At 42.6% G+C, this 17065-nt stretch overlaps 1 protein-coding gene across 2 annotated transcripts; it reads left to right on the top strand.

Annotated features, from left to right (window-relative positions):
• The first annotated feature begins 2223 nt into the window (after positions 1 to 2223).
• On the top strand, positions 2224 to 16534 carry LOC122656485 (DNA repair RAD52-like protein 2, chloroplastic). 2 transcript variants are annotated; one of them, XM_043851025.1, is made up of 4 exons: positions 2224 to 2734; positions 3143 to 3180; positions 3986 to 4077; positions 16038 to 16534. In XM_043851025.1, exons 1-4 carry the CDS (start codon positions 2376 to 2378, stop codon positions 16182 to 16184), a joined length of 636 nt encoding a protein of 211 aa, XP_043706960.1. In that variant the 5' UTR covers positions 2224 to 2375; the 3' UTR covers positions 16185 to 16534. The 2 variants fall into 2 exon arrangements, with proteins under 2 accessions (XP_043706960.1, XP_043706961.1); XM_043851026.1 differs by having other exon boundaries at positions 3986 to 4123; positions 16038 to 16251.
• Positions 16535 to 17065: the final 531 nt, after the last annotated feature.

Below are 17065 nucleotides of genomic sequence, written 5' to 3'. Positions count from 1 at the left end.
AAATAAAATAAAATAAGATTTTTTCAAAATTATTAGAAAAAGTAGACAAGACCTCTTCTTTTTGTATAAGAGAAGAAAAGACATCCAAAGATGTCTCCAATAGATATGTCCATAAATAAAGTCTTTTCCCACACAAAACCCTTTAAAAAAGGGTGCGTCTGTTTATAACCAAACAGGTTACAAACAGAAATTGTAACCTGACTTTTTTACGCTCTACATAATGACGTGGTGTTATAATAGAATGTCTATTGATGTAATTTCGCTAAATAATCCAACATGCCCTTTCTTGTCTCTCCTCAGGCCACTTCACCCCCTCCCGATTTGTTCGCCAGTGTTCTACTCCAGTCCGCCGACGACGATGGATGCACAATGAAGTTAGGCCTTGGTCGATCCAGTGCCAGCTAAGGTTTCTGTTTTGTAGAGTCCTGAATTTGAACACCAATGCACTATGCACTTCTATGATTATATATATTTTTCCTGATCTGACACGATGGGATTTCTGTTATCGACGCACATAATCGCCATTTCTCCAGAAAATATCATCAGGCAAAAATTGGCAACTATTTGGAATCAAGAGGACAATATAGTTTGACGGTGGGTTCTAGATGTGTTTCCACAAAATGTATACACAGAACAAGAGGATTAAATAGTTATGTGGATGGGTTCCTAGATGAATTTCCACATAAGAATGAGAAACTGTACGAGCAGAACAGAGGATTCCAAATTACAAAGGATGGATTTGCAAGAGAGAGAGAGAGAGAGAGAGAGAGAGAGAGAGAGCTGATGGATTTTCGGTGGCTTGGTACTCCTAATCTCTGTGTGGTTATTGAATTTGAGTTTCCGAGAGAAGTTTCCGAGAGGAGAAAGACACTGGGATCAAGGATTGCAGAGATTGCGGTTTCTATTGTTTTGTTGCCGAGCAGCAGTAGAACCGTCTACAGTTCCCGTTCCGCCTCCCCCTCCCTCTTGCGCAATTGATGGATTAGAGAATATGTGAACAAAAAGACATAATGTCCACCGATGGTAATTGATTTATCCGTACTCGGGGCATGTTGTACAACGAGATTGCCCTATTTCGACTTCGGAGTTGGTCACTTAAAATTGCAGGAAAAAAATACAGGAATAAGGAATGGAAACAAGGGGAGCAACTTTGAGTTTAAACAGTTCGGATCAAGTCGGTGGTCATGCCCAAGTCTGAAGTTCGGGTACCTATATAGTCAATGGTACGAGGAGGGAGAGTGAAAGAGAGGCGGAATGGGGGTGTAGGGAGCCATAGGAGGGAGAGGGTTAGCCGGGGACGGAGAATAAGAGGAGAGGGAAATGGGGGGAGTGGGAGATTACAAGAAACACCGTTGTCTTAAAAAGTAGATAAGTAATTTAGGGTGGGCAAATAAGTCCGATTACAATATATTATTGTAATCGGGTTGGTTACAAATAGTTTTATCCTAATAAAAAATAGGGAAGCAGTTTTCTGTACGGGAGTGTGACCTACACTAGCACTCGCATGTGTCTATCTCTCTCTTCCTTAAAACAAAGGCGGCAAAGATGTCTTTTCACATGAAGAAGATCGAGATAGACTCATGGGAGTGCTGGGATAGACCACACTCCAGAAAACTTTTTTCCCAAAAAATAATAATATTATGAATCTAAATTTTAAAATCAGTTAAAATTCCAACAACTCCAAGAAGATTCAACTCCATCTCACCTCATTAAGTGCTCCGTTGCCGTCTAGATCTCCTTCTCTCACACCATTGCTTCCGACTCCACTTTGCCCATCCCTCCAAGTGTCCAAGTCCTCTTCTTCTTCACATGGGTAAAGATGTCGAAGAAGGATCGGGATTTCGAAGCCTTTTCCAGTAGGCAAACTCCAAGAGGAGAGCGTCAGTTTTTATGACCGAGGAAGCTGATATTTAACGGCAGTAAAGTCATGGAATCCCAGAAAAAGGACAAAAAAAAATATATATAAGAAATTACTTTATGTGCCATTCTGTTGAAGTAAAAACATAATTAAACCTAAAATAAATAGACGCACCCTTAAGAGAATTATAATTGGAAAATTAGAATATCGGTTTACTCACTGTGTCCATTAACTTCTTGTGTACTTGGCTTTTCTTATCTTCCGATCCAGCTTTAACTTTTTTATTTTTATTTTTATTTTTTTTCTGTTTTTTTGGGAGTTTGATTATCTTCCAGCTTCTACCAGAAAAAAAAAAAAAGGAATTATCTTCCAGCCTCCAGGTACGGGTAAAGGGTCTTTATTCCGCTCTTTTCATTTGGCCATTACAGAATCCAAAACCCCTACGCCCTACCAACCCTGGCTGTCCGAGTTGTGTATTTTTCTTGCCCATTCTATCCGTCTTTGTTATAGTTATCCGATGGCCTTACATAACGCGATCTTTCTTAATAAGTTTGCTTTTCCGGCGACGGAGAATCGTGTTCTGGCGATCTCTTCACCTCTATGCGGTTCCTGTACTTCCGACGAACTCCGAATCTCACGGCGTAGAGGCAGCAGAAGGCCGTCGTTGTCCCTCGTCGTTTGGGCTCTGGAAAAGAACAGTGGCGGTGGCGGTAGCAGCAGTAACGCCGTCAAGAAGTCAGCAGTGCCTAATTCGAACTACGTGGTGCCTCTGGACAAGTCGTCGTGCATTATGCGCCCCCTTGCTGAGATCCTCAGAGACCTCAACAAAAGGGTCCCCGATAAGATCATCAAACCCGATACCAACTATATCCCATGGTAAGAACAATGTCGACAAACTCGGGGTCAATTTTGTTTTTTTGGGTTTGCTTATCTAAACTGAAGGAACAACGGGAAAGAAAAATGACAAGTTAAAAACAACCATAGTGATAGTGTAACCGTAACTTCGAACAACTACATGGGGTTTCTGGATATCTCTATCGATTTGTATCAGGCTTGCTGAGGCTACTGCTTGATTGGGACAAGAAATGATATGGTATCGTTTTTGTGGAATATCTATCTTAGTGTGAGTTTGTCTTTAGATTCTCTATATCCACTAGTCTTTCTAATCATGATTGTATCTGACGGCACCTATATCATGTTTTTGTTCTCTCGCCCATTCCTTCTCGTTTGGGTATAGAATATGGATGATCTAACTGAATTCGTATTACTTGCATATTTCTACAGGTACCATGCCAACCGAATGTTGAGCTTCTATGCCCCAGGTGGACCCTCTTTTGTAGCTCTCGAGCGATCATTTTCTTCTTCAATGTTTATTTCTATCAACTTCCAACTTTTGGGTTTAATTAGGAGAGTTAACCTCCCACCAAATCATCTTGGTCATTGTCACTCACCAAATTTACTGGTTCTAGGAAGATCATCTCATTTTTTCACAATCGGACCTTCCCTAACGCTTTGGGGGGGTGGGGGTGGAGGATACATTGATATGGAAATAACCAGACTGGCTAATCCAGGGCCCACTGGTTTAGCCATGTGATCTCACTATCGGTTCGGTGCCTCATAAGTCTGTTCCGGTTCAAATTCTGGTTATATGGAGATTTTTCTTTTGCTGCCTAGGAGGAGCTTTTTGGTTGAGCTTACCTCATGAATTGAGGATGATGTGGTCCTATTCATTTGCTATGAATCAAATGGAATACACTGGCCCCCTGGTTTCTCTAGGAAGCTTACCTGCCACTTGTAGTGCAAGGCCATGCAGATTTGCTGTGTGTGTGAAGCATACGTGTCAATGTCTGTTTTGAGGAAGGAGGGTCACCTGGAGAAGCATGCGACTTATTTATGTGACTAGTTCCAATGTTGTGCGACTTTCTATGTTCTCTAGTATGTTTGGCCACTTAAATCTTGATGGGCTCATTAAATTGCCTTCAGTTTAGGTTTATTATATTCATTAGCTTATGATTGAGCAGTTTTTTTTTTTTTTGTCTTTCCACATAAGAAACTTATATTTTCCTTTGTGTGTACAAGTAATGAAACATGCTGACGTTGTTCTTAATTGATTTTTAATTTTTCTAGGTTGGTGTGGAGAAATACGTGATGTTATATTTGCCGACAATGGAGGTGTGACTGTGGTGTATCGTGTCACTATACATGGATCTGATGGAGAGGTGTGCCTTCTTTTTTGTGCATTTACATTCTCATCATCAGAGGGAGGTAAAATTTTAAATGACCTGTCTGCTTGAGACAAACACTTATTGGATCTGTGTCAGGTTGTTCAGGCCAATTTCATGACAACAAGAAATGAGTACTGTTAAGATATGTATTAGTGTCTCTAGTAGTTGTTGAATCAAGGAGCAGATCTTCATGGCAGCAGGAAACCGTAGTTCCTCATTATCTCACCAACTAGGGTATCAGAGAATTGACCACAATGGAGAAACCCTAAAAGGACTCTCAAAATGAAAATAATATGGCAGACACTGGATCTTAGCACTCTGATACCATGTGACAATATCAAAGCACTAACAACCAGCAATCATGGAGAGAGGAGAAGAGAAGAAGAAGAGAACTGCCCACGGTTTGAGTTGTGAACAGAACACTCAAACTGTGGGTGAGGGGATCTATTTATTATGAAAACTAAAACAGACTTTGGGTCCGCAACCGACATTAAGTTAAATAGACACCTAATACCCGAAACACCCCTCAAGAACCGACATTAACTTATACCCCTTAAACCGAGACACTAATACATATCTTAACAAATACTAAAGAAACATGTTATTTTGTCTTGAACCTGTTAAACCTGAAACTGACCCCTCGAACCCATTCATTACCTTTTTAGGTTTTTTGGAATTATGATTACAATTCAGTCAAATTACCATTGGTTATTGTTAATCTTAGCCTCTACTTCTTGGCAGTGTTTCTTTCGGCCTCTTTTTTTTTTTAAAAAAGGAGAAAGAATGCTATCAGGGCGCGTGCGGTGCGCTGCCCCTACGCCCAGACATAGGGGCGCGCGAAATGACCATCACGCCCCCATGGATTGGCAGAATTTCTTGGGGGCGTGGCGGTCATTTAGCGTGCCCCTGTGTCTGGGTGCAGGGGCAGCACACTGCACACGCCCAGATAGTGTTCTCTTTCCCCCCGAAAAAAAATAATATTCGTCTCATTTCTTGTTGAAATTTAATTATGTTGGGGGTAGGGGAGAGGATGGGTTTCTTGTTGACTTGTCTAGATAATAGCAATCCTATATGTGGTAGCTGAGTTGGCAGCCAAAAAGATTCCACACGTTCACCTGAAGAGCCTTATAATTGGAGAAATTTGAGATTATCCAGAATCTATGGTGTGCTGGATTCACAATAACATGAGGCTTATTGTATTGATCTTGTCAGGCAATGGAAATTTGAGGATACTGGCATCAAGACTGTTGCTTTCTACTTCATCCACCCTTTAGATAAACTCAACTCAGCCTTATCCCAACTAATGGGGTCGGCTACATGTCTTTCCTCACTGCTTCTCCAATCATCCACCCTTTAGTTCCTGGCGATTTTTATAGAATCATTGATTGAAGGATTCTTGATGTTGTGGGGTTATGCTATTATTTTTTAAATAAAAAATGCATTTCGTGCTTTGAACATTTTTTTCTTTCATGGACAGTTCATGTTCAACTCAATCGAGGTCATGCATGCCTGCATGGACATTCTTTCGTTTGAGTTTTGAGGCATTATATGGGTAAATTTTGTCACTTCGGGAAGAAAGCTTTGTGAGTTCATGTGATTTTGGTGCTGTGTAAAACTGTAAAAGCTTATTAGGTTAGTTTTTTAAGTATCTGTCCAAGTTATATTGCTAAAGTTGTGTTCAGTTTACCAAGAGGTTGTCAGTTTGTGGTGGGTTTGTAGTTTATAAATATTTTTTGACAGATACTTTATAAACTTCAATTTGATTAGGAATCTTATATATTCAGAGTCAATTCCTTATTGTTTGGGAGAAGGGTTAAGCACTCACTGGAGTTGCTAAAACATAGTAATTGGTCATATTAGTATTGCTAGTTTATTTAGGAATTGGCTGGAGATACCTAGAGTTTTTCTTTGTTGTATTAGTAGCAGAAATAATTTCAAATCTATGATTATACTTTTTGCTGGAGCCATTGTAGTTCAGAGCAAGGATCGACATCTCGGTTAGTCGGTTTTGAGGCTGGTTTCTGACCTGGCCGAAACCAAGATATATCAGGTTTTGACCGAGTTGTATTTCTTTTGGGCCAACTCGAAACCTTGGTTTCTAGGCCCAGAAAGTGTTTTTTTGTCCTATTTTTTCTGTGCTGCCTATTTTGGACATTTTAAACCTAATCAATGTACACTAGCCTTATTGTAAACACTAAGTCTACATATAATTTAGCTATTGGAAATGTTAATACAACAACAACTCTCAGCCTTATCCCAACTAAATGGGGTCGGCTACATGGATCCATGCCCTCCAATCAGATTTATTCAAGGCCATACTTGATACAAGGCCTAAACTATGCATTTCTTTCCTCACCACTTCTCCTGAGGTAATTTTAGGTCTGCACCTGGCTCTTTTAGTTCCTTCAATCTGAATCAAATAACTCCTCCGTACTGGAGAATCCAAAGGCCTTCTTTGAACATGGCCATGCCACCTCAAACGATTTTCTTGTAGCTTATTAAGTATCGAAGCTACTCCCAAACCAGCTCTAATATGATCATGCCTTTATACTTCCTAGTTTTGCCACTCATCCATCTCACACATCCTCATCTCTACTACGTTGAGTTTATCTATATGGTACTTCTTAATAAGGTATTAAAATGATCAAAACATATATATGAATGGAAAAACAAGCATACATGATACAACACTTACCACTCAATTGCATGAGGAGTTTCTTGGCGGGTCCAATCCATGAGCTGCGTACCACTGAAGCTGTCGTAGCCGCTCCTTGGAATGCAACACATGTATCCATGACATGTTTTGGCCCAATTGTTTTAATAGTCCATTACTGCCCACCTATAAGTCTATAACCATAGTTCAAAAACTCGGTGAAATTTCACTGAAATTTCAAAAATTTCGGTAGTTTCAAATGGGCCGAGACGAAACACCGGAGTGCATTTGTTTCGACTGAAATTTCCGAAATTTCGTAGGTACTGTTTGTATCAGCTTGCCGAAATGACACAACCCTTATATTAATATGCACTCTTTCACGAGCTAAGGTCAAAATATTGACTTGAACTTGGTGGTTCCGTTGGTTTCGACCTGGAGAAGGGGAAAAGTGCTGGAAACTTGGTTTTTTTGGCCACTTCACCACTCCGTACTACTGGAATATACTGCTGGGGGTTGCCACATCACTCCAAAGAGATCAATTGCTGCTTACTGAGGAAAATTTGGCCACATTCAACTATTTCAGGTAAACTACATTTTCCCAAATATTATTTTTTGAAAAAATTATGACAAATACTTGTTGTATGGGGGTAGATTTTTTATATGTCAGACACTAGTTGCCGATCTGCGACCTCATCATGTCAAAATTTTTCCTCTGTTTTTATATATATATTATTTTTCTGGTAATAAAAATTAATTTTTCTACCAAAAAAAGGTGAAAAAATAGGGCTTATATAAATTGGATGGGGCTCTATTATATGTGTGTATATATATAAATTAATCATTGTTGGCCGATTTATGGCCCCAGTTTTGAGTATGACGCCCACTCATAGGGACATATTGGATTGTCCTTAGTCGACAACTTCTTCTACTACCCAACCTACTGGCCGTACATGCAACCAACACCATCTTTTGAAAGTGGGTCAGTGGCTGGTTTTGCACATTACGGTGACCTATACCCTAGGATAGGTTACTTGCAGTATGTAGATGAGACCATTTACAAGGCAGCTGTGGAGGATTGCTCTCGTTTCTTCTCACACACTATGACGTGACATTTTTTTTTTTGGTGAATAAAAAATTCATTACCAAAATCCTGAAGGGAGGAGAGGAAAAAAAAGGGGGGGATACACAGGATGAAAGAGGGGGGGGGGGGGAGCTATACAAACCACAAGCCGCAGACCTAAGGGGCCTGGTTAAGAGAGCAAAAGAAAGAAGAATCTAAACCCCAGCTAACAATAATGTGCCTGTTCCTTGGGGAGTCTATAAGAGAACCATGGGGAAACATATGAATTCTAGAGTTGACATCAAAAGAGATGGCTTTCCAAATCAGGTCAATATATCGGGAGTTGGAAGTCCATCTACGAAGATTCCGCTCCATCCAAATATGAGAGATAGTAGCCCCGAACACAGGCTTGCCAACTGTATCACAAATAGAGCTACTAGAAAGAGACATATCAAGCCAAAGCCACTCCCGGGTAAAGGGAAGGGGACATTTATTCTTGGGCCAAATGGATTGTAAAGCTTTTTTCCAAATAGAGGAGGCTAGGGGGAAAGAAAAGAAAAGGTGATCGACATCCTCAATACTGTTCCAGCAAAGGATACAGGAGGGGGAGATAGAGATGTGGTGGAGAATGAGGAAAGGTTGGGTAGGGAGGCAAAGGTTTAGGGTTCTCCAAACATTGAATGAGTGTCTAGGGATGTGACTTTTGAACCAAACAAGATTACGCCAGGGGACAGATGAGCTATGGGGTCTAACAAAATCCCAAGCTGGGCGGGAGGTAAAGATGCCATTTTGGGAGGGGAGCCAGATTACTTTGTCCGAATGAGAGGGATGGGGAGAGGGGAGGTGGGGGGGGGGGGAGGCTCGGACCTGAGTGAGACTGGGGGGAAAGGGATAGGGGGGACCAGGAACCATGGGAGATTATTGATGAGAGAGGGGCAGATTTGGGGATGCCGGTAGAGTAGACCCCTCGGGCACCTATGATGTTGTAAAGGACTCTAGCGGGATGGCAAGGATCAAGCCAGAGGGAGGTGGAGGAACCATCTACAGCCGTCGAGGAAGTGGCACTGAGGGCTAAGGAGCGGAGGAGAACGATTTTGCACCAGACCCAGGAAGGGTCCGCAAGTAGGGGGACAGTCTAGATGGAATCTTGCTTTAAGAGGTAGGATTATACCTAATTAACCCAAATTAAATCCTGCTTAGAGGAGATTTACAGATTAGCTTGAGGAGGCCTGCAATATTATAATTACTGATCCGACAGATGCCAAGGCCTCCTTCAGATTTGGGGCAACAGATTGCTGCCCAGCTAATCGGGTGGAGGAATTTGGAGGACTCTTGGCCCTTCCAAAGGAAAGCACAGAAGAGAGATTCCATAGCTTTGATTGTGGATTTAGGAAGGCTATAGTACCACACCAGTAGCTGTAAGAGGATTGAAGAACAAATTTGATCAGAACAATTCTACCCGCATAGGAAAGAAGTTTGCCCTTCCAAAGCTGGAGCCCCTTACGGATAAGATCAAGCATAGGGGTGCAATGATGACCAGTCAACCTGGCAGGACTAAGGGGGAGGCCAAGGTACTTCACAAGAAGGGACCCAAGGGAAAACCCAGTCAAACTGAGAAGGGTGGCTTTGACATGCTCAAAGACCCCGGAAAGAAAGAATTGCGATTTTAAAAAGTTAATACGCAGACCCGAGAGAGATTTAAAGAGCTAAAGGGAAGACATGATGGAAGAGATAGAGGAGGGGGGAAGCCTTGGAGAAGATCATGAGATCATCTACAAAGGCAAGGTGGGTGAGATTGAGGCATTTTTACTTGGGGATGGGGTCGATGAGATGCTGGTTAGTTTTAGCCTGAATGCTCCTGGAGAGGACCTTTAGAGCAAGGGAGAAGAGGAAAGGGGGGAGGGGGCAACCATGGTGGATACCAACTTTCGAAGGGAAGAACCCGGCAAGGGAGCCATTAACAATGACCGAGAAGAAGGGGGAAGAAATATATGAATGAATCCAACGGACAAAGATAGGGCAAAAGGACATTTGGGTCAAGTTATCACAAATGAAGTCCCATCTTAGGGAATCAAAAGCTTTGTGGATGTCGATCTTTAAGAGGGCAGCGAGGGAATCAGATTTGCGGTCAAAGCCCCGGACAATCTCCGCACAAAGGAGAATATTGTCAGCAATGCTCCTACCAGAGATGAAGGCTGATTGGTTCGGGCTAACTAAAGCAGGAATCACCAATTGAAGACGATTAGCCAGAATTTTGGCAATGAATTTGTAGAGAAGATTGCAAAGGGAGATAGGTCTAAAGTTTGACAGGGAAGAAGCTCCCTCTTTTTTGGGGATGAGGCAAAGGAATGTTTGGTTGATACGCGGGAGCTGGCCAGGATGGATCATTATCCTCTGCTGTCCACTGACCGGACAGCAGGGTGCTGTCCCCTCACATGGGGGCGAAATGACCATTTAACCTCCCTGCCCGAACACACTGCCTGAGGGGAGGTTATATGGTCATTTCGCCCCCATGTGAGGGGACAGCACCCTGGGATAAAAATCCGGCCAGGATTATAGAAGAAGTTGCAGATGGCTTTCGATATTCCCTTTGGTTTTGAGGTGAACTAAGGGGGGACCGAGGCGGACTGCAATTCTAGTGAGGTTAGTCCTCTGTTCTGACCCGATTGGAGGTTGGGGAAAGGGCACTTTTTCAGAAAACCCCACCTAAAACATATGACGAGCCCCCAGAAGAGCGGAGGCAGCGATAGCCACCCCAGCTATTATTTTTGGTCCAAAACCAAAAATAAAGTTGCTAATATTCTCCATAGAACCAGAGCCTTTTGTATTTATAGAATGAGTACTGGGAACTATCTACTTCAAAAAGATAGTGGGAAACAAGAACCTGTCCGTCCGGAGCCACCGTCGGCTTTAATGAGATCATCTTTAATGATGTCCCAATGTCCCAGCAAGTCGAGAAGAATCTCATACTGAACCCGTTAGGACCTGGAGCCCGATTGGATTTATGGGAGAGAACTGCTTTAAGGATTTCATCATCCGAGGGAATGGATTGGAGGAGATCCAAAAAAGAGGGGACGAATTTATTAATAAGGTTAGGGGAATGGGGGAGGGGGGAGAGAGGGGAAGGCAGAAGAGAGAGAAGTAGGAGATGGCTTCATTTTTAAATACTAAGGGCTGAAGTAATAGGGGTACACCATTAGAAGTCAGGAGCATTGTAATGGAATTGGAGTTGGAGCGGGCTTTCAGAGAAGATGGAAGTAAGCCGTGTTGGAGTCTTCAAGCTCTAACCATTTAATGTGGGATTTTTGGCGAAGAAAACTCTCTTCTTGGGAGGAGAGAGGATAGCTCAGAGGAGAGCCTTTTCTCTTCCTTAGCAAGCAAAGGGTTGAGCATGTCAAGCTGGAGTTGTGATTAGACAAGGGAGAGATTGGAACGGCAGGAGGAAAGCCGAGAGGAAATATTGCCAAAAATGGTGGAATTCCGAACTTAGAGAGTAGCTTTGGAATTATGGAGCCTTTTTGCAAAAGAAAGGAGAGGGAGAGAGAAACAATGGATAAGCTTGGACTAAGCCTCGCGGACGGTGGGAAGGAAAAGGGAATGGGAAGTCCACATGTTAAAGAATTTGAAAGGCTTTGGGCCAAAGGAGGAGTAGGGTTGGATGAGAAGGTGACAAGGGCTGTCGTCAGACATACCAGGGAGGAGGAAGGAGGCATGAGAATTGGGGAAAAGGGATAGCTAAGCATCATTAATGAGGAAACGATCAATTTTGCAAGCAATCCGATCAGGGCCTACTCTCCTATTGTGCCAGATAAAAGGAGATCCTTACCATCTCAGATCATTAATTCCAAGATCTTCAATGCAAGCATTGAAGACGTTGACAGATGGGAGATCAAGGGGGTGACCACCAATTTTTTTAGATCCGAAATGAACAACATTGAAGTCCCCATCGACACCCCAAGGAAGAATGCCAACACTGGAATGGAGGAGGGAAAGGTCATGCCATAAAGGAAGACGATCAATAGCTCTGTTGAGGGCATAGACAATAGAAAGGAAGAGAGAGGATGAGGGGTTGAGGAGGGATAGATGCAGGTGAAGAATTTGGGAAGAGGAGGAAGAGATGTAAATTTTTGTGGGGTCCCAAAGGATCCAAATATGACCGTTAAGGGAGTGGTCATAGTTGGAGAGAAAGGACAAAGAGGGGGCAATAGAGGAGATAATGCGAGGGGCATTGTCCTGGAGAACTCTAGTTTCAAGAAGAGCACAGAAAGAAGCATTATTGGATTTGATGATAGAATGAATCTCAGCATGCTTGGCCAAGGAATTGAGACCCCTGACATTCCAAATTAATCCTACACACATGGAGAACTAAAAGGGGTTGAGTGGTGACACCCGAGGGGGAAGGCTTCTATATCTCTTGAGAGAGTAGGTGATAAGTTGGCGACGAATGGCGATACCCAAAGGGTTAGCCACAGGGGGAAGACCACGAAAGGTCAGAATAAGGAGGAGGGAAAGCTCAACAGAACCTGGACGGGGGGAGGGAGGTCTCACCACAGTGGTCTTCAAAGCCAGAAGGGCATCAAGGGAGAACTCAAACTGGACAAAGGAACCAGGGAGGAGGGGGTGAGTTCTATATCTCTAGAGAGAGTAGGTGATAAGATGGTGACTAGTGGCGATAGCCCAAGGGGTTAGCCATAGGGGGAAGACCACGAAAGGTCAGAATTAGGAGGAGGGAAGGCTCGACAGAACCTTGGGGGGGGGGGGGAGGGAGGTCTCACCATAGTGGGCCTCAAAGCCAGAAGGGCATCAGGGGGGAACTCAAACTGGACAAAGGAACTAGGGAGGGGAGCAGGTTCTTGGTGGCTTGGTTCAAGGATAAGGGGTTAGAGGGGGGGGGGGGAGGCGGTTTGGGGGAGGGATTAAATACCGGGTCAGAGGAGGTCATGGGTGCAAGGGATGGGCCAAGGGTGGGATAGAGTGGAATAGGGTAAGTTGGATAGGACCAGAATCTTCATTGGGTTTATAATTGAATCTCCACTCCTCAGTTCTTGGTGCTTGTTAGCAGTAGTCTAGCAGGTTTTTTCTCTACAGTTGGCATTAACAAGCCTGCCCTTTGTCTCCTCTTATTTTCACTCTTGCCATAGAAGTGCTCTCCATAGAGATCCAGTGCAAGACAGATCAGCTGCTCATCTCTCCCATGCCCAAGTGTAAGAACCTCAAGATCTCTTACTTGGCCTTTGCTGATGGCCTAATGATTTTCTCCAAGGCTAATATTACTTCGATTGAGACAATTATGGATTGCTTGAATCTATTTGAAAGAGTTTCTGGTCTCTGGATCAACCCGCAGAAATCCCTCTTGTTCTTGGTGGGCCTTTTGCTTCGAACATGGAAATTTTGCAGGAGAAGACTTCCTTCCCTATTGGTTGCCTCCTAGTCAAATATTTGGGGCTGCCTCTCATCCTTGCCAGGCTCTTTGCTCATCACTGCACTCCCATCCTAGATCTTTTGCACAAGAGGCTCAAGTTGTGGAACGACAAGCTTCTCTCTTATGCTGGGCGCTTGGAATTGATTCGATCGGTTCTTCAATCGTCTTACATTTATTGGTAGTTAGGTATTCTTGCCCTTCCACAGTCTACTATTAAGGTGTTGGAATCTCTTATGTGTTCCTTTCTCTGGAAAGGCTAAAAAACTAATTGATTTCTCCGCCCTATCAATTGGGACTCAGTATGCCTTCCTAGAGAGGAGACGGGTCTTGGTTTAAGAAGAATCAAAGAAGTCAACAAGGCGGCTGGTACCCTTAAATTAATCTTGAAGCTGGTTGCCAAGACAAAAAGTATTTGGGTTGAGTGGATTTGTGCGGGGTTGCTCTGCAATGAATGACTCCCTTTGGACTGTTGCTCCTAAACCGGACGCTTATTGGGTATGGAGAAAGATTCTTAATCTCAGACATTTAGCACTTGGGGTTGATACTATTAAGATTGAAGATGGTTCCTCTACTAGAATTTGGCTCGATCATTGGCATCCTCGCGGCATCCTCCTTCCCTTAGTCGGCTCCAGAGTTATCTACTGTGTTGGTCTCCACAGGCTTTCCTTAGTAGCGGACATCATTCTTCCTGATGGTTGGGCCTCTCTCCTCTCTCCTCAACTAGCAGAAATTTGGAATGCCCTTCCATTCCAAGAAGGTCTCTTGGTTTGGGAGATATTGTTACTTGGGTGTCCTCCTCTACTGGTCTCTTCAGTTCTAAATCGGCTTAGAATCTTATAAGATCTAGGGGGCTGATCTCCCCATGGAGCAAGATTGTTTGGTTTAAGGGCCATATCCCCCACTATAGCTTTTGCGTCTGTCGTGCTCTTTCTAACTGCCTCCCAATGCAGTCGTTTCTCATTCACCGGCAGATTTCCGTCTCCCCTACTTGTCTTTGTCGGAACGCTTCGGAAAGTGTTGATAATCTATGTTTGAGTGTTCATTCTCCGCCTCAATATGGTCGGGGTTGTTACGTAAATGCTGGCCTAGGCGGAGAAGAATCCACCTCTCCTAGAGGTAGTGGATTTGGGTGGATATGACCTTTGCGGGAAAGTCTTTTTTGTGACAAGGTTGGAAAGCTTGCATTCAAAGCGGCTATGGTGCATATTTGGATGGAGTGCAATCTCAGGAGATGGACCTCCATTTCAAGATCCTTCATCAGATTTGGGACTCCATCTCCTTTGATGTTACTAGCAAAATTTCTAGATCCTCCCCTATTTGTATTTACTCCCCAATAAACAATCATATTGTTGTCATCTAGGGCTTTCCCTCCTCCATGCTTTCTCCTCCTTAGAGGGAGTGTTTGTCCTTTATTTTGTAATTTTTTTTCCTTTCTTCCTTCTTGGCCCCCTAATTTGGTGGCTCCCTTGTTCTTTCTCCTCTTTGGTAATGAATTTTTATTCACCCCCTCCAACCCACACCCCCCCCCCCCTCCCCAAAGAAAAAAAAAATAAAAATGGCCCATTACAAAGAAAATCCATTGGACTAAAGGCCCAACACATATATAACCCATCCCAAGGCTTATTTCTAATAAAATAATACCATTTAGGTGATTTAATTGCATCATACTTGTATTGCAGGATAGAATGGAAGGAAAGCAGATTGAAGGATAGGGATATGAGAATTTCTCACTCAAGCTCCAACCAGCATCACACTAGTTCACCTACCATCTCACAGCTTCATTGGCATAAAACAAGTATTCATCAACATAAATCGTGGGGGAGCTCTATGGCTCTTACAATAATGTAGAGAGTTGAGTAGTTCAGCCTCATACTCTTATGTAGAAGTAGTTTCCAAGTAAAATTCATAACAAAGAAAGAAAGGGAAACTCTTGAGTCGACTGTGATGGGTTGGAGTGTTTCTTATAAACAAGTAACTTGTCTAGTAACATAAAACAGGAATTTAACTTGGACTGGACTCTTTATCCTTGTCCTAATCCAATCCACTACTAGGTAACAAAGAAAGAAATAAGTTAAAAACTCTGCATAGAACAATCCCCACGGTCCACAATTCTTGTTTGAGTGACCAGAAAACACCCAGACTAAGTGCTCTAAGGTTCAGAATAAGGGAACCGCAGGCTACTTCGTGGCCTGGTTCCCTTCTTTTTAATTCTGTGGATGCTGGAATCAACTGCATCACTGTTGCTGTTGATGGTGATCATGAACATAAGGTGGATAGAACACTTGTTGACTTGATTTGGCAGATGGAGGAAGAAGTAATGCTGGACTTGTATTTTATGCACTAAAATGTGGAGAGAATGTAGGTTGATTACTGATGGATAGAGCAGCAAGAATGTGATTTTGTTGGTGTTTGCTTTTAAAGCATCCCCATCCATATAGAGATTGCATATTCAATGATACTATTAAGGTAACTTTTGATGTTTAGTTTTTGTGACATTAGATCTTATCGTGACTAAATTTAGTATGATGTAATCCTTGCTGAAGGTGCACCATCGTACTTTGTAGAGAATGGCTACATGATCTGTTTACTGGTCTTCCTGATAACAATAAAAGGCCTGTTAAAATTCAACTATAGAGAGCACGGAATTCATCCTCCCCCACCCCCCCTCCCAAAAAAAAAAAACCAAACAACCAAAGAAAAAAAGAAAACATTGATGAGGCAATTGATCAAAAGCTGAAGTAAAGTTCTTCATTACATTTATCAGAAGATGATTGACGTGTCATTTATTTTGACTATTCTTTCTCTAAATTCCGATGCAGGCACACCGTGAATCAACTGGGACAGTATCCTTGAGTGATGGCAGCATTGAAGATCCAGTTGCTGCAGCAGAGGAAATAGCTTTCTGTAGAGCTTGTGCTCGGTTTGGTCTTGGTCTATACTTGTATCATGAAGATGAGATATTATAGAAAATAGCGCAGTTCTGTTTCATAATGAGTTCATAATAAGTAGCAGTCATGTTTTCACTGGAACAAATTCCGGGTTCTACTTATCTTTATTATGAGTTCAGATTGTAAATGCTTTCCAGTTAATGCGCATATTAAGATTTGAGGGGCTGGGAGTGGTTATCCAGAACTCTGTTGAAGCTTGTTTTGGATGAAATACTGTAGTGGAGGTTTGTTCAAATGTTAAGCTTCTGGCAAAAAGCAATGATTTCTTGTATGAAGTCCGTCCTGCAGTGTAAAGCATACCGTGCCATGTCTAACTGAGCATGCATTTTTTGTTTGTGGAAATTGAATATGCTCATTCCCTTTTGTCACTCTTTTCATAGATGCACAGAAAAACGTCTAACAGTAGACGGGAATAGGCATTTTTCCACTGTGATTTTCATTTTTGTTTGACCGCAGCGATCTACACATGCTCTTATTCGCCAGCCCTTCATGTAGGAGTTTTAGAGAGGTGGCCAGTATCTGTTGGAGCCGAACCATTTGAGGGCATGCACACAGTACACGCAACACACTGGTAAATGTTTTCTACACAAGCTCTCTAGAGAAGAATATCTACATTGGACCCCATATATCTGCCATGAGGGCTTTGATGGGTAGTAATCCCACTGTTAGTGTTTAGATATCTAGAGCATACCTTGGTCATCCACATGTGGAATGTCAAATTTCATAGGCAACCTCAAGCGTTTGTGACCATATTGAAGAGGTTAAATCAATAGTTATCAATTGAAGAACATACCGTCAAGCTATTATTGGGGACGTACAGCAACCTTTTAGCCTGTAGGCTAATCATATTTTTTTGTACCAAAAAAAAAAGGAAAAAGGTAATCATATTTTTTATTAAG

This window comes from Telopea speciosissima, chromosome 3 (genome assembly GCF_018873765.1).
Source record: "Telopea speciosissima isolate NSW1024214 ecotype Mountain lineage chromosome 3, Tspe_v1, whole genome shotgun sequence".
NCBI lineage: Eukaryota > Viridiplantae > Streptophyta > Magnoliopsida > Proteales > Proteaceae > Telopea > Telopea speciosissima.
This window is presented reverse-complemented; position numbering and strand designations above follow the sequence as displayed.